Source organism: Mustela erminea, chromosome 8 (genome assembly GCF_009829155.1).
Source record: "Mustela erminea isolate mMusErm1 chromosome 8, mMusErm1.Pri, whole genome shotgun sequence".
Classification (NCBI taxonomy): domain Eukaryota; kingdom Metazoa; phylum Chordata; class Mammalia; order Carnivora; family Mustelidae; genus Mustela; species Mustela erminea.
The window spans coordinates 19,181,459-19,202,269 of NC_045621.1; the positions used below are offsets into that span (position 1 = coordinate 19,181,459).

At 37.6% G+C, this 20,811-nt stretch overlaps 1 protein-coding gene across 4 annotated transcripts in view; it reads left to right on the plus strand.

Annotated features, from left to right (window-relative positions):
* The window catches only part of PIKFYVE (phosphoinositide kinase, FYVE-type zinc finger containing), a 78,552-nt gene that overhangs the window by 13,210 nt on the left and 44,531 nt on the right, over positions 1 to 20,811 (plus strand). For 3 of the 4 annotated variants that reach the window (XM_032354607.1, XM_032354606.1, XM_032354605.1), the window contains exons 6-12: positions 2,554 to 2,761; positions 4,701 to 4,790; positions 10,044 to 10,182; positions 11,636 to 11,793; positions 13,173 to 13,284; positions 14,646 to 14,793; positions 15,335 to 15,502. In XM_032354607.1, coding sequence (XP_032210498.1) covers positions 2,554 to 2,761; positions 4,701 to 4,790; positions 10,044 to 10,182; positions 11,636 to 11,793; positions 13,173 to 13,284; positions 14,646 to 14,793; positions 15,335 to 15,502 — 1,023 coding nt within the window. The remainder of the gene's footprint in view (positions 1 to 2,553; positions 2,762 to 4,700; positions 4,791 to 10,043; positions 10,183 to 11,635; positions 11,794 to 13,172; positions 13,285 to 14,645; positions 14,794 to 15,334; positions 15,503 to 20,811) is intronic. The other variant, XM_032354609.1, reaches the window with a different exon arrangement.

Below are 20,811 nucleotides of genomic sequence, written 5' to 3' on the forward strand. Positions count from 1 at the left end.
GTTGGAAAAATGTTAGTTCACTTTCTCATGGGTCACACTATACCTTACCTTTCAGGGCTTGCTGGGACTTGAGTCTTGTTATAGCTCTAGAAGCAAAGAGGGTAGTGGAAGTGGGTCCTGAGGAGAATAAGCAGTGTCTTGCAAGGTAGAAAACTCAGGCCATTTTGGATTTCTCAGGCAAATCAGGGTTAATCTCCTCTGACAGATTGCACAGGCTAAGAAAGGTAAAGAAGACTCAGCAGAATTTTTCAGGGCTTCATTCCCCAGCTTCATCAGGATCTTTCCATAGATCTTCATTCTACTTTTCAGGATTCCATTCCTTTCTAATCAGTGCCCTCATTTTCACAGCAGTCATACTGCAAGATGAAGGATTTTATGTGTGTTGTGATTCAGCCACTTGCAGGATGAAACTCTTAGTTTGATTTTTAGCTCTGTGGCTATAGGAGATAATGATTTCTCTCGGGGAAGACAGAGAAACTTCCAGGTAGTTTGTACAGCTGGGAATTTGAATTCCTGAGGTCATCCTTCCCGCCCCCTCCCCACTTTGTCTAGTAAAATTAGGAGCAACCAGTCAGCCTCATTGTACCTGCTAATTTGACAAAAATATTCTAAGATATGAGGGCCACCTACTTTATGGAGGGTAATTTACTTAAAGTCAGCAGATTGTATATGTTAATCATACATTAATCAAAACCCTTCACAGTAACAAGGAGATTACTGTTTGGCCAACCAGCTAGTTTCTCTAAGTTGACACATAAAATTAACCATTGCAAATGGAATAATACATGTTGGGCACTTGTACAATGTAGCCTCGAATAAATGTAAAGTACTTAGAATAATGTATGGCACATGGAAAGGGTTGAATGTATATTAAGCAGTTATTGGTGGTAGTAGCATTAATATGTCTACATCCATCAGGCAACTTTTTAATTATATGTGTGTCTTTCACCTCAGTGGACCAAGGTCTTTGGTGGCAGAGCTGTGTCTCCTCAGCCTTTGTTATACAATCACATAATTAAGCATCTGTTCAGCAGACACTTGCTGATGAAATTTCTTCATGATGTGAAAACTTTTCAGTTCAGACTTGGCTGAGTTCTGACCATCTGCATTCTAATAGCTGCCTGGTAAAGGGAAATTTCTTTATAGTGAGAAACAAACCAAGCCTTTATTGTGGGAACTTAGAGACCTTTCTGCAGGATGTCGTTTCACTTCCTTACTGTAGTTCTACTTCTCTTGGCTGGTGGTGATTTGTCCAAACACTCTCATTTACCCCAGACCAGATTTACTTTTTTTGGTCCTGATTGAAGTGGATATAGTTTTCTTTAGTTTTAGTATATTTCATCTGTTGAATTGTGGCATCAGAAATAAGTAATGCAACAAGTGATACTTAATTTTGTGTAAAATCTATGCATAATGTAACAAAACTGAGGACTACATAGTCTTAACATGGAAAACCCCCCTAAAACTATTTAACATAATTATAGTTGGTTGTAATTATGGTAAAAACAGTACAGTTGCCTTTAAGAATGTAATAAAATCTGAAATTGTTTCTTTTAAAAATTAGTAATTCCCTTTCAATAATTCAAACTCTAGTATTGATTAAAATCTTATTACTAACTGATGAAATTTTTTGAGTTCATTTTTTTCCCCCTCATTCTGAATGTTTTCTCAATAAATTCTGGCCTTCTAAAATAAATTTAAAAAAGAAATCTTTTGTTCAAGTCCAATCAGTTTTCTAATGTTAATTGTAAAAAAAATTAAGGTGGAATTGTTAAATAACATGCGCTTGTAAAGTTCAATTATCTGACCTTTTTTTTTTTAGTACAGTAAACTTACAGAATCACACAAATAGCTTTTACAGAAAAATAGGATGGAAATGAAAACTTCTGTTTGGGCTGGGCTGTGACCTTAAATGACAACATATGAAAAGTATTAAATAACCTTGTTGTTTGTCCTCTGAAGAACATTTGGTTGCCAACTCAGCTTTCACCAGAGCAATTTCTGTAACAGTTCCCCAGCTACTTCACAGGGTCTGTAAGCCCATTTTGTATTTGTTTGTTTCTGAGATGGTGCCCCCTTGTGGAGGCTGCTCTCAGGGTTTCACAACAGACACTCGCAGGACATTTTCCTCCTTGCCCAGGGAAAGCATGTTTCTCTTTGTATTGCTTTATTTACTCTATTCGAAACAGTTTTTTTCTTGAACTTACTGTCCATTATTTCATTTTTAGAACCTTGAAAAGTTTATTTTTTTGAAAAATACTCTTAAAGAGTTTTTTTTTTAGTATCATTGGGTGCTATTTTCTTAACTCATTAATAAAATTTGAGGTTATTTGAATGAATGGATGAATTTATCACAATGATGGTTTTTAAAATATATAAATGAACCAAAAATTATTTTGCATTGTGAAAACATCTTTTTTAGTAGTCTTTAGTAGTAGAAGACATTTTCCTGTTACCTGAAAAACTATTAACCCAAGGACTTAATGTGTTTTGTTAAGTAACCTGTTATCATTATTTTCTAAGTTCATTTTCTTGTTTTGTTTTCCTTCCTAGGGGACCTCCGAGCTTGTACATACTGTAGAAAGATAGCTTTAAGTTATGCTCATTCCACAGACAGTAATTCCATTGGGGAAGACTTGAATGCTCTTTCTGATTCTGCTTCCTCTGTGTCTGTACTGGATCCAAGTGAACCTCGAACACCTGTTGGAAGTAGAAAAGCTAGCCGCAACATATTTCTAGAGGATGATTTTGCCTGGCAAAGGTACTATCACTTAAGTACAATTTTATTTATGTTTGAGAAATACAGATAGTCTTGTGACCTGAGGCTGCCTTCAGTTTATTTTTATCTTCTTTGAATTATTTTCTATATATTCTCCTCCTTATTCTTTGGAATGTTTATGGGTAGTAATTATATTGACTAATTAGAACCTAAGCTGTACAAGAGGAGAGACTTTATATTGTTCTTGTTCACTGTTCTACCTGCTGGCACCAAGAACAGTGTATGGTATATATCTTGAGATTTGTTAAAAAGGAAACAGAAGTTATTGAGATGAATAATTTCTAATGTAGCCTTCATAGAGAAGGAAAATGCCCATAAATTTTGTATTCATAATATTTGTAAATGAGGGGTGTCTGGGTGGCTCAGTCATTGGGAGTCTGCTTTGGCTCAGGTCATGATCCCAGGGTCCTGGGATTGGCCCTGCATCGGGGGTCCCTGCTCAGCGGGAAGTCTGCTTCTCCCTCTCTCACTTCTCCTGCTTGTGTTCCCTCTCTCGTAGTATCTCTCTGTGTCAAATAAATAAATAAAATCTTAAAAAAAAATTTGTGTATGAAATTAGATCTTTTTTCCTCCCTAAGGAACATTTCATGTTTTTCCATAGGTTTAAATCTGCTACTTCCAGTTGCCTGCTGGTGAAGGATGTTTCTAACTCTTGGTAGTTACACGGAATTGTTTGAATTAGAATCCTAGATTCATCAGTTTCTGATTTTTTTTTTTTTTAAGCTAAGTTATATTCTTATGTATAATACTAAATCTAGCCATATGAAAGAGCTTAGAGTTTTAATTAACCCTTTTCTGATAAGTTGTTTTATCAATCACCCTTAAAAGTGTGAGGAAGTAATAGGCAACTAATTTAAATAGAAGTCAAGAATGAATTATAGCTGCGTTCTACATATATGACTCTTAGGGACATAACGTGGAGCAGAAAAGAAAGTCACAGAGGTGTACAATGATTATTTATGATGTTCAAAAATACATAAAACAAACACACTGTCTAGGTATACAGATGTGGTAAACTTAAAGAGAAGGGAGGGAATGATAAGTATAAAATTGATAATAGTCGTTTCATTGAAAATAGTCTCCCAGAGGGGAATGGGATTGGGTAAGGAAATAACACGCATTTCAGAGTCAGTGCTGATGGTACATTGTTATTTGTGGTGTCATAATTCTTTATCAATTACGTGTCTTTTATAAATTTTAAAAATTGATTCTACATTTAATAGAACAGTAAAAAAGTATAGGGATTCTCACTCCTTTCTCACTTTAGTTAGTAATCCCTTTTAGTTGTGGCTGGCCCTATTGCGTGAGCCCAGAATTGGCAAGTGTCTTTTAATAAACTAGATTTGAAATCTTCTTGAGAGATGTAGGATAGATGTCAGAGGTAGAGTAGTGTGGCAGTTGTTTCATGTTCATTCTCTTTTAGTTATCGTATCTCTTGGATAGGCACCACTTTCTCCTTTTGATAGATGTAGAAGCTGAGGTTTAGAGAGATAACTAGTGGACCCAAGGTCAAAAGCTAGGAAGAAGGAGAGCCTGCACTTGGACATACGTCTGACTCTGCGGTGCTATTCCAGTGGGCTAAGGGGACTGAGAATAAAATATTTGAACTCAGGGTTTCTCCCCAAAATCATTTCAATTTTGTATATGATGGATGTAGGAGTTCTGTAAGTACCCATCCAACCGGCATTATTATTTTAAGGACTCACTGTATACTTAATAAGCTACCAGCCTTTTGGCAGTTGATGGAGTTAATATAAAAACTATAGTTTCTATCTTAATTAAAAGAAGAAAACAAAACTAACCCCTAATATTATTATTGTAGGGGAAAACAATCAGCTTTTAAATGTTAAAGCACTTCACTGAAAGTGGATTTGCTTGTTACTGTCCCAAATCATCTCAGTATTTTTCTGTTTCTTTGTAGTTTGATTCATCCAGACCCTTCAAATACTCCTCTTTCAACAAGACTTGTATCTGTTCAGGAGGATGCTGGGAAATCTCCTGCTCGAAATAGGTAAGCTGCCAAATGAAAACTCCATGTTCTGTATTTGATTTTTCTTTCTTTCATGGCAATGAGAAGAGCAAACAGATAAAAATGGGGTGGGATTGATTGCTACACTTTCTTAGCTCTAAAATCTGAATTAAAGTATTGTTTTTCCATTTGCTAGTCAGCTCTGGCTTGCATTCTTTTCAGTGTCTCTTTTCCAGTATTCTCTGCTGGCTTCAGATCTCCACTGGCTTTCTCCTAGCTCAGCAGATAGCCTTATTGTCTATTGTAGAGCCAAGAGGGCAGCTAACAAATAGGCACTTCCTCAACTCTTACCGCCATTTACCAACCTGATTACGTTTAGAGCTCATCTTTTTTTTTTTCTACCTCTTATCCAGGCTAATTCTTCATTTGTATTCTGGATCCCATCCTTTTTCATTTTTTATTAATTATCCTGTTGATGTTTGTACCTTCCACCTTTCATTGCTGACTCCTCACCATTAGCATTTAAACAAACTCAGATCACCTATTAAAAACAAACAAAAATTTCTTCTTTATGGTTCATCTCTTTTCCTATATTCTCAATTATTTCTTTTCTTCTTAGCCAAATTCCTTGAAATTGTTGCCTGTAATCATTCTACACCTGCACACTTCCTCCTCCTTTTTCAACTTACTAGATCTTACTGATGTTCACACCTCTTCACTGAGAAATGCTTTCCTTTTTACAAGTTTAAGTGGTGACTAAGTAGTTCTTAACCTGAAGAACCAGAGATCTGAATGACCTTGGTTTAACATACTTTCTGTTCTTTCTACAAGTATTATTAAGTACCTAGAAACCAGCTCTGTGTAATACAGCAGTGAATCAAACAGTCAAAAATTTAATGCTCAAAAAAGCAATAAGGCATATGGGTAGAGATTGACATTTTAAAATTGTGTAGTCAGGGAAGATCTCACAGGGAAGGTGACATTTGAGCAAAGGCCTGAGGATATGAGGGAATGAGCCATGTGAACATTTAATAGAAGAGTGTGCCAAGAAAACAGAAAATAGCGAATTCCTAGAAGGAATATAGCTGGCAAAGAGTAACAAGAGGTCCTGTGTACCTGGAGTAGAATATTCTTATAGTTAATTTTAGGCCTTTGTCATTTACTCTGGGTGAAATGGGAAGCTACTAGAGAGAGTGAATTTTTAAAACACTTTTAAAATTATTTTGAAAATATTTCAAATTTGTAAAACGTTGCAAGAGTAATAAATTTAATATATTCTCTATTAAGGTTCACTAATTCACATTTTCCCATTTGCTTTGTTTTTATTTATATAATAGACTTTTTTGAGAATAGGTTGCAGACATCAGGATCTTTTACCCTTTTTTAATTAATAAACTTCATTTTTTTAGAGCAGTTTTAGGCTAATAGCAAAATTGAGTAGGGAGTACAGAAACTTCATATATACCCCCTACCCTCATAACCTCCTCCATGGTCAGTATCCTGTATCATAGTGGTATATTTGTTACAGTTGATGAACAGCTGTTAACATATTATCACTTTGCATTGATACATTATCACCCAAAGTCCATAATTTACGTTAGGGTTCACTCTTGGTGATGTATATTCTGTGTTTGGGACAGATGTATAATGATGTGATATCCAATGTTGTAGTAAACTGTAGTTTCACTGCCTTAAAAATTCTCTGCTCTGGGGTGCCTGTCTGGCCTTCAGTTAAGCATCTGACTCTTGATTTTGGCTCAGGTCATGATCTCAGGGTGTGGGGTCTCTGTGCTCAGTGTGGAGTCAGCTTGCCCCCTCCCTTTTCCCTGCTTGTGCTCACCCTCTCTCTCTCAAGTAAAAAATTCAATAAATAAATAAAATCTTTAAAAATTCTCTGTGCTCTCTTTATTCATTTCTCACTCCCACCCAACCCATGGCATAGCCACTGACCTTTTTACTATCTGCATAATTTTCCCTTTTCTAGAATGTTTTATAGTTGGACTCATTCAGAATGCAACCTTTTCAGATTTGTTTCTTTCACTTAGTAATATTCATTTAAGGTTCCTCCATGTCTTTTTATGGCTTGATAACTCTTTTTTTTCAGCATTAAATAATATTCCATTGTCTCGATATACCACAGTTTATCCACTTACCTACTGGAAGATATTTTAGTTATTTCCAAGTTTTGGCAATATGAATAAGGCTACTATAAGGGTTTGTGTGCAGGTTTTCATGCGGTCATGTATTCAGTTCCTTTGCATAAATACCAAGGAGTATGATTGCTGGATCATAGGTAGAGGAGTATGATTAGTTTCATAAGAAGTTGTCAAACTGTCTTCCAAAGTGGCTGTACCATTTTGGATTCCCTAAATGGAAGAAGAATTGGAGATGGAAGTTGTGCTATAGTGAAGGAGGGAATGTCCCAAGGGGATGTGGAGTTAAGAGAAAATTTTTTTTTAAAGGTGGGATGAATTACAGTATTTCTTTTGGCGTTGTACAAATGGAGAAATAGCTGTGCTAATTTACAGAGTAGTTCCATCTGTTTTGAATTAATACTATGATTGATGTAAATCTTTGGGAAAGGTATAATTTAGTCAGTGAGTACTATTTCTAAATAAAAGTTTACCGAGCATTCTTAATGCTAGGCTACTTATTAGAGTATTTGACATTAGGGGTTCCTAGGTGGCTCAGATGGTTAAACTTCTGCCTTCAGATCAGGTCATGATCCCAGGACCCTGGGATCAAGCCCTTTGTTGGGCTCCCTGCTCAGCGGGGAGCCTGCTGCTCTCTCTCCCTCTGCCTGTTGCTCCCCCTGCTTGTGCCCTCTCCTGTTGCCTCTGTCAAATGAATAAAATCTATTTAAAAAAAAAAGTATTTGACAGCAAATGTGACTATTTTTTTTTTGTTTTTGTTACCGCCATATCAGGATATCAGGATATGTGCAGGGATAGTTAGAATGTTAGAGAAGCAAAACACAGGATAATACAATCATTGGAAAAGAGTTTCTATTTTCTTTACTTATGTATTTATTTGAGAGAGAGAGCATGAGGTCAGAGGGAGCAGCACACTCCCCGTGGAGCTGGGAGCCTGATGTGGGACTCGATGTGGGACTCAATGTGGGACTCGATGCCGGGACTCCGGGATCATGATCTGAGCGGAAGGCAGTTGTTTAACCAACTGAGCCACCCAGGATCCCGGAAGAGAGATTTTAATTAATGGAGTCAGACATATAGTGGTGACCTTTCACTAAAAGAATATGCTAAGAAATAAATGATTATTTGAAAAATCTTTATTATTTATTTGATAACAGTGCTTTCTCATAAGCTATTAAGAATGACTTTTTGCTAAACCTGTTACAGACCTGTGAATAATTTCTTAAATTATTTTTTTAAGATTTATTTATTTAGTTTTGTGGGGGGAAGAGGAGAGAGCACACATGTGCATGTACAAGTTGAGGGAAGGACGGAGGGAGAGAATCCCCAAGTAGACCCCCCACTGAGTGTGGAGCCTGTCTCAGGTCTGATCTCATGACCCATCAGATCATGACCTGAGCCAAAACCATGAGTTGGATGCTCAACTGGCTGAGCCACCCAGGCACCCCAAAGTTATTTTAAAATTATCTTTATCTTCATGCCAGGGGAGCATAGTTTTTTAGTTGGCACATGGTTTTGAATGGGAGGCAGCCTGGCTGTTAGTCGAGTTACCTTAGAAAAATAACTTAATCTCTGATTCTTGATTTCTGTATTTGTAGAATGGCTTTAGTAGTACCTACTCTATAGTATGCTGTGAAAATTATTATTATTTTTTTAAAGGTTTTATTTATTTATTTGACAGAGATCACAAGTAGGTGGAGAGGCAGGCAGAGAGAGAGGGGGAAGCAGGCTCCCTGCTGAGCAGAGAGCCCAATGCAGGGGGGCTCGATCCCAGGACCCTGAGATCATGACCTCAGCTGAAGGCAGACGCTTAACCCACTGAGCCACCCAGGCACCCTTGCTGTGAGAATTAAATGAGTTTATTGCCTAACTCATTGTAGAAGCTTCTGTCTTTTTATCCTTTATATAGAAGCTAAAATTTGGTTTCATTTCTTTCACAGTAGAAGCTAACTAAAATTTCTATCTCCAGTTTTTTAATAAATAAAAGCTTGCTTGATGCTATTGACATTCCACTTACAAATCATTTATCTAGTAACTTTGCCCAGAGGCAAAATTAAGGATGTTATATAAGTAATAATATATTAGGAGAGGAAACAAATTTTCACTCATTTTTTTATGATCAAATTCAAAGTATAATTGAGGATAACAATGCAGTTCTATTAAGAAGAAAGGGATTATTTTGCGGGGGATAACATTTGCTTAGCTGGGGTTCAAAAGTTAATGTTTTCTCTTACCAGAACATTATAGATACTCATCTAAAGACATTCTTGTTTCATTGGTTATGCAAAACTATTTGGTCAGTGGGCCAAAGTTTCCTGTTTCTGATCTGCAAAATTCTTTCCCTCCTTATCTACCTCCTTTCCTACCTTCCTTCCCTCCTTCCTTTTTAAGATTTTATTTGTTTATTTGTAAGAGAGAGAGAGCACCCAAGCAGGGGGAGTGGCAGAGGGAGAGGGAGAAGCAAGCTCCCCACTGAGTAAGGGAGCCTGGCCTGGGGCTCCATCCCAGGACCCTCGTATGACCTGAGCATCAGGTAGATACTTCACTGACTGAGCCACCCAGGGACCCCTGCAAGATTATTTCTGCATTTAGTCTGATTCTTCATATTTGTCAGTTAAAACAAAAACAATAACACTAGTTTTCAGCATTTTAACAAGTTTATATCCTTTTCCTCTGAAATGTTACTGATAAGTATACTATATTTACCATTGCTTTCCTATAATCTCTCCATAGCAGCTTTGCTTTTTCACTTATTCTGAAATAGCTTCTCCCAATGATGAAATCATATGTAACCATCATAATTACATTTAAAAGTACCCTTAATGTTGGCAAGTAAACATTTATTTATTTATTTATTGTAAAGATTTTATTTATTTACTTGAGAGAGAGAGAGAATGATTGAGAGAGCATGAGAAGGCAGAGGGTCAGAAGGAGAAGCAGACTCCCTGCTGAGCAGGGAACCCAATGTAGGACTTGATCCTGGGACTCCAGGATCATGACCTGAGCCGAAGGCAGTCAGTTAACCAAATGAGCCACCCAGGAGTCCCAGTAAGCATTTATTTAAAAATGAATTTTCACTGTAATTTTATTTATTGATGAAGAATTTACAACTGTGTATTCACTTTTTTGTTTCTCTTTCCAGATCAGCTAGCATTACTAACCTGTCACTGGATCGATCTGGTTCTCCTATGGTATCTTCATATGAGACATCTGTCAGTCCCCAGGCTAACCGAACCTATGTTAGGACAGAGACCACTGAGGATGAACGCAAAATTCTTCTGGTACTGGTCTAGTATCTTTGCTATTTTTAAGAAACCTATCAATAGCCAGTTAGCATATAAATTAATAGAGGAAATAATTATCTTGAGTTTTTATTAAGATCACCTAAGAAAGTGGTGAAGCATTCAGTACTATTATATTGCATTGATATTTTCTTGATCCCTTTCATTTGGTAAGATTTGAGGTGCTTACATAGTAAGAGAGCTGAACTTTTAGTTAGGTTCCAGATTGTTTTTAAACTTTGAAATATGTTTCTCATACACACAGAATGCTTTGCATACCTTTCTACTGTATGTTGATGTGAGATGGTTATCAGTTGTTTATAGACTTTATGTAAGTGTAAAATATTGTATTTAGTCCCGAGAGTGACTCAAAGAAATGGAAATTGGCTCCTGTCCTCAAAGCTTAAAATTCAGAAGGTAGAAATGAGGCTGATGGTCAGGTCCTTAATAGTAAAAAAGCAATACTTTATTGATAAGAAATAGAAAGATATTGGTGAGGGCTTTAAACTGAAAGGTTTGGCCTGGACCTTGAAGAACGGATGGATTTGGGCAGGCATTGAGGAAAGCAACTCTTATTTAAAGGTATGACAAAGTATAGAGGTGAAAATAAGCATTTTCCATGCACCAAAGTCGGATTGATTAGTTAGGAGAGGTTTGGAGAGAGTAAGCTGGAGTCTGTGAGCAATGAGAATGGAAGTTACTTGGGGTTACCTCGTGGAACATGGCGAGTTCACCCTTTACAAGTTTAGATTTGAACCCAGGTGCTGAGCAATGTTGGGAGTTTTTTTGAGCAGGGAGTCATTCACTGAAGGCCTTCCTTTAGGAAGATTCACTTGGCAGTTGTTGGGTACAGGTCAGAAAGGTGGGAAGCTGCCGGAGTGAAGACGACAAGAAATGGGTTGGTGCGGTTGACTGTTTTCCCTTCTCCCTTGCCCATCTTCAAAGAGGAGATTTTGCAGTTTTGTCCTTTGATAACTAGGAGACTGAGCATATGTGCCATGGACTGGGAAAAATTATTTGGGGTAGTTGTTTTTATTTTCTTCCCTAAAGATTTTATTTATTTGAGAGAGAGAGCGCACAAGCTGGGTAGTGGGGAGGAGTGGCAGAGGGAGAGGGAGAAGCAGGCTCCCTGCTGAGCTGGGAGTCCCAACGTGGGGCTCGATCTCAGGATCCTGGGATCATGACCTGAGCCGAAAGCAGCTGCATAACCGACTGAGCCTCCGAGGTTCCCTGGGATAGTTGGTTTTAAGAGAAAAAGTTACATTTGCAATTAGATTAACTGAGTTCAGGCTACTCCCCATGCATGTGTTATTTCTATTAGATGGTGTGAGTTGGCTCTGACAATCTGTATTGAATTTCCTTTTAGGCATCTGAAAATCACAGGAAAGAATCTGCAAAGGTATGTGATAGCATCCTTCTCAGGAGTAATTATTTGCTCATAATGTGATTTTAGGACAGCGTTCAGTTAAAGGACCTGTGGAAGAAAATCTGCCATCACAGTAGTGGAATGGAGTTTCAGGATCACCGTTATTGGCTGAGAACGCATCCCAATTGCATTGTGGGAAAAGAATTAGTCAACTGGTTAATCCGAAATGGACACATTGCTACGAGGTAATGTGACGTTAAGAAAGACTTTTTGATATTATTTATTGCTTTATTTTTAATAAGGCCATGTTGTTGTAGATATAAGGGCAGCAGATTTTAAGACTAGGGTGCTGTTTGGTTCCTGCGTTTGGTGCATAGGATACTCATGACTCAGCCCTCCTCCCTTCTGCATTTTAACCAGTAGTAAATAGATGCAAGGAGCAAATGGGGCACAGTTTCCCTTATGTATTATAAGCAGAAGTATGCAGTAATTCCCCAGCACTAAGCTTTCTGATTAAGCAGGATTTGGGAATGTAACTAGGTATTGAGATCACAGTGGATTCTCCTGCTACTGTTCTCTGATCTGGACATTGCAGTCTATGGAACTGAGTTCCTAAGTCCCGCTTGGAGTGTCTTGCTTGGCTCAGGAATCGTTTGTGAGAAAGAGACGGACAGGCCCTATTGCCTTTCAAGGCAGCATGTCCCTAAGCTATTCTAGTTGATTAGATTAACTACTCCTTTCCTGGGAAGAAACAGGTAAGTAGGAAGAGAGAGTAGAAACCCCCGGGGTCCAGTTTGATTTTAGTTTTATGCTTTTACTCAAGTTATTTAATCTCTTTTGAACCTTGGACCTCTCAGTTTCAGTGTGAGGAGAATATATAGGTGCTGTGAAGAAGCTGTGAGGATGAAATGAGATAATATGGGCTAAAGTGCTTTATAAATTGTGAAATGCCGTGTAAGTGCCCTGTGTTGAGTGTCTGTTTCATCTATTAAGTGTCTATGTATTATTATTATTTTTTAAAGTTTTTCTTTCTTTATTTGAGTGTGAGTGAACATGAGCAGGGGGAGAGGCAGATGGAGAGAGAAGGGGAGAGGCAGACTCTCCACTGAGCAGGGAGCCCGATGTGGGGCTCGATCCCAGGACCCTGGGATCATGTCAGACACTTAATCGACAGAGCCACCAGGGTGCACCTTAAGTGTCTGTGTATTGCTGTATATGTTTAAGTATCTATTTTGTACATATATGTATATATATATCTGTAATATTTGGTATTATCTTACCAAGACCATAAGCTCCTTGAGGGCAGGAACCATGCTAGTTTTACCATTTTGTTTTACTATAGTGAGGACAGAGATAGGCATGTACTAAGCACTTCTTACATGTTTGTTGTAAGTAAAATTAGGTTTTGCTAGGACTGCCTTACCAGTAGCTTCTCCTTTACCTGGTATCTAGCAAAATCTTTCAATTCAGCTTCAAGTCTCACTTGTTTTACCCCTCACCTATCGACCAACCATTTGTAATTCCAGCTGATCAAAATGGAAGAAAATTCCATTTGCGTCTCATCTTGTGCCTGTGAAATTACTCTGACTTTTTAAAGTTTTTTTTTTGGTTGGTCTTCATTCAGGGCACAAGCTATAGCCATCGGGCAAGCAATGGTCGATGGACGTTGGCTGGATTGCGTCAGTCATCATGACCAACTTTTCAGGGATGAGTACGCGCTGTACAGACCACTGCAGGTAGTTTCCCATGTCATCGCTGATGAGTTGGGAAGTCTTGTCTTCATCGGTGGGAATAAAAAGTCGTTGAATTAGACAGAGATACATTTTCCCTGTTGTTTGAAAGTTACAAACATTTTTACTTGGTTGGTAGGGGTGATGAAAAGCCTGTTCAAATCAGACGATTTCCAGTGGGTTTGACTTTTCTGAAGCTGGACCCTGTGGTGATATAGTTGCCTGTCATTTACCTTTAATGGTTTTCCGTTTCACTATGTCTGTGTTTTCAGGACCAAGAGAGAGTATACATAATGAAATGATAGAAAAAGTATCACCAATGCAGTAGATTTTGACACATTACCAGTATTAAATTGTATAGCAGTGATAAAACAATGATGATGTATATATCTTTTTCCTTTAATTAGGGAATAGAAGTGATTTTTTTTTATTTTTATTTTTTTTAAAGATTTTATTTATTCATTTGACACAGAGAGATCACAAGTAGGCAGAGAGGCAGGCAGAGAGAGAGAGAGGAGGAAGGAGGCTCCCCGCGGAGCAGAGAACCCGATGCGGGACTCGATCCCAGGACCCTGAGATCATGACCTGAGCCGAAGGCAGCGGCTTAACCCACTGAGCCACCCAGGCGCCTGGGAATAGAAGTGATTTAAAATAGAACTTTTTTTTATTTATTTGACAGAGACCACAAGTAGACAGAGAGGCAGGCAGAGAGAGAGAGAGAGGGAAGCAGGCTCCCTGCTGAGCAGAGAGCCCGATGCGGGACTCGATCCCAGGACCCTGAGACCATGACCCGAGCCGAAGGCAGCGGCCTAGCCCACTGAGCCACCCAGGCGCCCCCTAAAATAGAACTTTTTAAAAAGATAAGCTTTCACTTTTGGTTTATGTTAATTTTAAATAAATAAATAAATAAATAAATAAAATGTTTAGGAATACTTTTGTGAACTAAAGTGGAAACTCAAAGGTTAGAAAAGACAAATGACCAAGAAGACTGGTGTGGTGTTGTTTGTTAAACTCTAACAGTTGTTTTCCAGACTGTGTCCTGGTGTTGGCACAGGATTAGAATAAATTCTGAGCCAGATTTACTCTCAGGACTAAAAAGCATGAAATGAAACACTATAAAATCTGTGTATTATGTTTTGCTCATATTAAGCTGCCTAAACCTACTGATTAGTGACAATTATAATTATTAGAGTGGAATTATCAACATTAATGCCAGTTTACTTAGTTTCTATCAATTAGCTTATTTGTATGTAAATTTATTCAGTGGTTAGCTTTGTAGAAATATTGGGCTTGAGTTTATTTGTAGTGTTGCCCTTGAAAGCTGCCACTGAATGTGAATTACTTGGATCTTGTCTTGATCTTACTAGAGTACAGAATTCTCCGAGACCCCTTCTCCAGACAGTGACTCAGTAAACTCTGTGGAAGGTCACTCTGAGCCATCTTGGTTTAAAGACATAAAGTTCGATGACAGTGACACGGAACAGATAGCTGAAGAAGGTGACGATAACTTGACTAGTGAGTTTAAACTTTCTAATATTTTGATTTTTGTGACTCATTACTGTGTATGTATGATAAATGAGTGTCTTGTTTGTTTAGTTGAAACAATCGACTTTAAATTTTATGGCACCAACTAAATGTAAACCTCTGATAGCAATCTTCGTTCTAGATACAGTATTTTCTTAAGAAACCAACTTGTTAGGCTACTGGCGTTTTCAGATTTTTGCCATAGTCTGTAGTTTGCAGCAGCTTAAAAATAACTCTGAGCTAATAATATCGCAGCAGACAACTTTCTCACCTCTTCACTATGATATCAGACTCTCTCTCTGCAGAACCTCCAATAGATTTCTCCATCTTAAAAATTCATCATATATTTTATGTGTTCCAATTTTTATTAAGTCTCCACAGAAGTACATGAAAATACTGTATCCATTTTGGTATTGCACATTGGCCTTGTCTATTAAAAGAACATTTTTCTCCTTTCCTCCAATACCCTGATGAAACCCATTTTTACTCCCCTCCTCTCCCTATATTTCTTTCCCCTCCCTGACACTAAAAGATTCTGCCAGTCCTAGCAAGCGCACATCAGTCAGCAGCTTCCAGTCCACAGTGGACAGTGACTCAGCCGCTTCCATCAGCCTGAACGTGGAGCTGGACAACGTGAACTTCCATATCAAGAAGCCCTCCAAGTACCCACATGTGCCCCCTCACCCTGCTGACCAAAAAGGTAGGAGGTAGTCACCATCTGGAATCCGGGCACAGGCTGGAGAGCTGGGCCACACGATCTCATGCCAGCCTGTCTTCCTGGCTTCCCCGTCCCATGTGGCGGAAGGGATTCGGTGTGGGTTTTGTTCCCCCTTTCTCGTTTTCTCCACACCGCCTCCCCACACTTTTTTTGGTTGGTTCCTTTTATTTCTCATTTTCTCCCACAGTACCACCACACCCAATTTAAAGCTTATAGTCTTTAAAAGGAACTACATCTTTAAAAGGATCTACTACTACTACTGCTCTTCCCTTAGCATAATGTGCAACTTCCAAGGTGGCATTTCTTTGCATTTATAACATGGATGTTCTGCTCTATTCATTTCTCTTTCTTTATTTAACATTTTAAAGCCTATTTGCTTATGCTATTAACCAGTAATGTAGTATTTCACTAAACCTTTTTAGGTGCTTGAACTGTATTAGGGGGAAACACACAATACAAAACATCTTTCTACTATGATTTAAAATGTTTGCTATGGAAAGAACAGACTGAAGATGCACATTTCTTTCCTGATATCATTGTATTTTTTGCATGGTTTCTAACCATGATGAAGCTTCTCACAGATGTTTGTCTGCAGGGAAGGATCGTGTCGATCAGACTCTCACATGTATTCCCAGGCCACGCAGTAGTTATATTTTCTGTTGTTAATAAATAAAATATCATTCTTTTGTCCAGCAAAAAAATATGCTTGTGTGTATATGCTGTATTAAAAAAAAAAGGTTTCTTCTCTGAGTAATACAAAGTGAATTTGTTATTTTGATATTTTTAGTTGTCTTAAATGAGGGTTTATTCTACTGACTCAAAAATAATAATGACCATATTCAGAAGACATTTGGTATAAAAGGAAAAATAAGATAAATCATTACCAAAATCTAATACAGCAGTATATAAAAAATGAGATGCTTTTTATTTTTGTATTTTCATTTTATGTCATTTTTAAATTAACATATAATGGATTATTTGTTTCAGAGGTACAGGTCTGTGAATCATCAGACTTACACACTTCACAGCACTCACCACAGCACACGCCCGCCCCGGTGTCCGTCACCGAACAACCCCTCCCGCCCTCCTCCCTCCCCTCCAGCAGCCCTCAGTTTGTTTCCTGAGATTATAAGTCTCTTATGGTTTGTCTCCCTCCCTGGTTTCTTCTTGTTTCATTTTTTCCTCTCTTCCCCTATGATCCTCTGTCTTGTTTCTCAGATTTCACATATCAGCGAGATCATATATGAAATGCTTTTTAAAAATGAATTTCGAGGTTTACCCTGTTGGAAAGAACTAACAGCCAAATTAAATTTTAGCCCTAGAGAGGAATTATGTAAAAGGAAATAAATAAAAAATACATAAGTAAGTAAGTACTTGTAAGATTTCATTATGTTCTAGTAACTAAAAAATCATTATAAAGATGAAACCATTTATTCCATGATTTCACCTGAAGTTTGGATTTTTAACAGCCCTCTAAAGTTGAATTCTTTCCTTAGATTGGAAATGCTTGTCTGATTTCCTTGCCACTTCCTATTCTGAGTCTAAAGATATGGTCAGAAAAGAGAAGCTTTTGAACCTAAACATCTATTCTAAAATAATTTGGAACAAACTCCCATTTCTATAACAAATTTTTAATGGCTGTCAGTAGTAACCATTATCCTCAAGATGTGGTAAAAAAGCTTTTAAGGGTTACAGTAATGGTGGGGGGCGGGAGAAGCAAACCATAAAACAGACATAAGTATAGAGAACAACCTGAGGGGTGCTGAAGGGGAGGTGGGCAGGGGATGAGCTAAGTGGGGAATGGGTATTAGGCAGAGCACTTGTGATGGGCACTGGGTGTTCTATGTAAATGATGATCACTAAATTCTACTCCTGAAATTAATATTATACTGTATGTTAATTAATTGGAATTTAAATAAAATTAAAACAACAAAAAGTTATAATAAAAAGGTATATCCTATTAAAAAATAGAAATTTAAAGAGGATGCAGTGAAAGAGGAGACTTGCCTAGTGTTGAACGTGAGTCAGAGACATGTCTTTATGGGGATCCGCAAAACAATGGTAAGCGTGGTGGAGAGTGTGGTGAGTACGAAAGGACAGTGGAATAGATGGGACACTTGGGTGAGATGAACTCTAGTCTGGTTCCCTGGAGCATACTGGGTGATTCTTTTGTAATAGAAGTGACAGATATGGGTCAGAGCTGGCATCTCTTATGATGGAGGATATCCTTTGGACACGTGTTGGCAATGCAGTTTCGTTTTGCTGAAAGTAGATCGTGAAATTTTTGACATGATGATTTTGTGTCTTGGAAGATTAGGAAATTATGAAAACGGTGAAGAAAGTAACCTGTCATCATAGTATTTATGATAGCAAAAGACGGACTGCTGAGCACAGTCAGACAATTTGCTTCAGGGTGCTTGACTTCCTAATATTGGAATGGAATGGAACAGAGAACTTCAATACTGACATTTGTACAGTATGATCTCAAATTGTATCCCTAAGGAAAATTAAAGGGGAAGCATCCACAGTTGGAAAAAAAAAAAATCACAGTGACTCTTCTGCAACCTCTCTGCTCTTAACCCTTTATTTACTTTTTAGAGAGATTTTATTTATTTATTTGTTAGACAGAGAGAACACAGGAAGGGAGAGCAGTAGGCAGAGGGAGAAGCAGGCTTCCCGCCAAGCAAGGAGCCAGATGCGGGACTCGATCCCAGGACCCTGGGATCATGACTTGAGCCAAAGTCAGAGGCTTTAACCATCTTAGCCACCGAGGTGTTCCTGCTCTCAACCCATTAAAAAGATTGTCTATAGAAGTTGTGAGAGATAACTTTTATAGGAGGATGAATCTGAAAGAGGGGCCAGCACTTAAAAAAAAATAAAAATGACAGGATAGCACAAGTCCAGATTGCATTGATGGATGGAATAAATGCCGAGAACATCTCAGAGAAGATTTTTAAAATTGTGGTTTAAAGAAAGAAAATCAGGGCAGTAATATGGGGAAGGTGATATATAATATTAACTGAAGCTTCTCCTCCTTGCCCCCATCCAGATAATTTTATCAGGAAAGAATGTATATGGCTAAAAGGAAAGTAAAGTCCAAAAAGTCCAAGATGATGAAGAGAAGTTAGAGAATACCTGATTATTTTAAGTAAGTCTTTGGCCAGGTGCAGGCAAAATATATATCAGACTATTGAAAGAATTTAGAGCTGTGATCATGGGGCCAGAGTTTGTTATCTTTGGAGAACTAAAAAGAAAAGGAGGGGTTCAGCTGATTGTAGTGACAGAGGCATTAAAATTTTGTAAAAAATAGGTTGTTGATTTGACTTTGGAAGTTGGTAAAATTGTAGAAAAAAATTCAGAGGATGTTCTGTGGTATTTAGAAAAGGGATTGGTGGTGACTGGGCACCAGCGTTGGTTAACTAAAATTGCATCTTTCCACAGTAATCCCATTTCCTTCTTTTATGGTGGTATGAGATTGTCAGCTCAGGAGACTGTGGTAGAGACTGTTGTCTTTTATGTTAATAAGACATTTGATGGTCTCAGTAACCTTGTGCACAAAGAGGACAATTTCACACTTGAAATATGTTAAGGAGGAAGTTACAGGCAGTAGTTCTATCTGCCTTTTAAAAGCACAGGTTCTGGAGTCTCTGTGAGTCTACAAAAAGCACACATAGGTTATTCGTGTGTTTGGTGAATGTAAGAACTTCATGATGTCACTGTTAATATAACATGTACTTTGTGTAATGGTTGTGCCAAATGTTGAAGGAGTAACCTGGTAGGAACAGGAAAGGCATGCTCATAGTTTATGCTGTAGGGCATACAGGCCCTATGTGACCTAGAGACTCTAAAATCTAAGGCCTTTCTGAATCCCTTAATGAATGTTTCTGGCTTTCACAGTTCTCTCCTATTAGTTTTTAGCATACTAACAAGAATGGTTCTTTTGTTTTTCTTGTGAAGTTGAAGTACAATAATGTATTTTTTCTGCATTGTAGTTAACATTAACACTGATTACCAGAAAGTAAAGATTGTCAGAGCCAACTGTTAGTGAGGTGAAAGAGTAGTGATATACCCTCTTCCTCTGGTTTTCCTTCCTTTTAGAGTGTAAATGGGAATGGGTGGTTATCTTTTCCTGAAAGTTAAAGGTAATATTTATAAAATATTTTCTTAGGAATCATCCTTTATCTTCCAGGGCTGAGGAAATTTGGATTTCTAAACTTGATTGACATATCTGTATTTAAAAAAAAAATCTGGTGTTTTTATCTTCTGCAAGCAAACCCTACATTTTCATAAACTTGTAAAACTGGAACATTACGATCTTCTTGCTTGATTAGTTTTTCACTATTGGTAAAACTTGGAGAGTTGTACAACTAAAATACATATATATCAGCAGGATTCTGAACCATTCTTGATTAAGTTAGTGTGTAGAACCTAGAGAAGTGAGAATCATATAGTTTTTGTAAGCTTCTAGATCTAAATTCCCATGTGTAGGAAAAGCTATAGGAGCAAGTTAAACAGCACCAAATGGAAACAATCCAACTGACTCGGGAAAATGGGACATTCCACAGGACGTTTGGCCTGGGTTCTTTTAAAATTCAGTATCCTGACAAAGTAAAAACGTAGGAGGTTTGCTTTGGACCAAAAGAGAATAAAGGAAATCAGCATATGAACCTGATTGGATCCAGGTTTGAGGCAAAAAATTTATTAAAGCATTTTGGGGACAGTTAGATAAATTTGAAGAATATGCACAAATTTCATCATATGAAGACACTATCAGTTTCTTTTTTTTCTTTGAAGACATGGTCCAAATTTTCTTAAGTTTGTAAATGGTATTGTGTCTATACAGAAGAATGTCCTCATTTTTGAGAAATGTATGCTGAAGTATTAGTGGTCAAGGGTCATGATGTATGTAACTTCAAATGGTTAGGGAAAATCCATACATATATATAGAGAGAAATCAGATATGGAATGTTAACAATTGTGAAATGTAGGTGAAGGGGATATAGGATTTTCTGTATGTTTCAAAATCATTTTACACACACACACACACACACACACAGACACACTTAATCTTTAGTATGAAAAGTAAAGCTCGTAAAGCCAATATGTTGGTTGAACAAACAGATTGCCATTATTCGTTTCTGTGCAGGAGGTGTGGGAAAAAGGTACAACATCTGTTTTTATTTGTCCATATACTTGATTTATTGTATTTGGCATCGTATACTTTGAATTTCCAATGTAAAACTTTTTCTCTGCTTTTCTTCAAAGGATGAGCATATTGGCATATAAACATA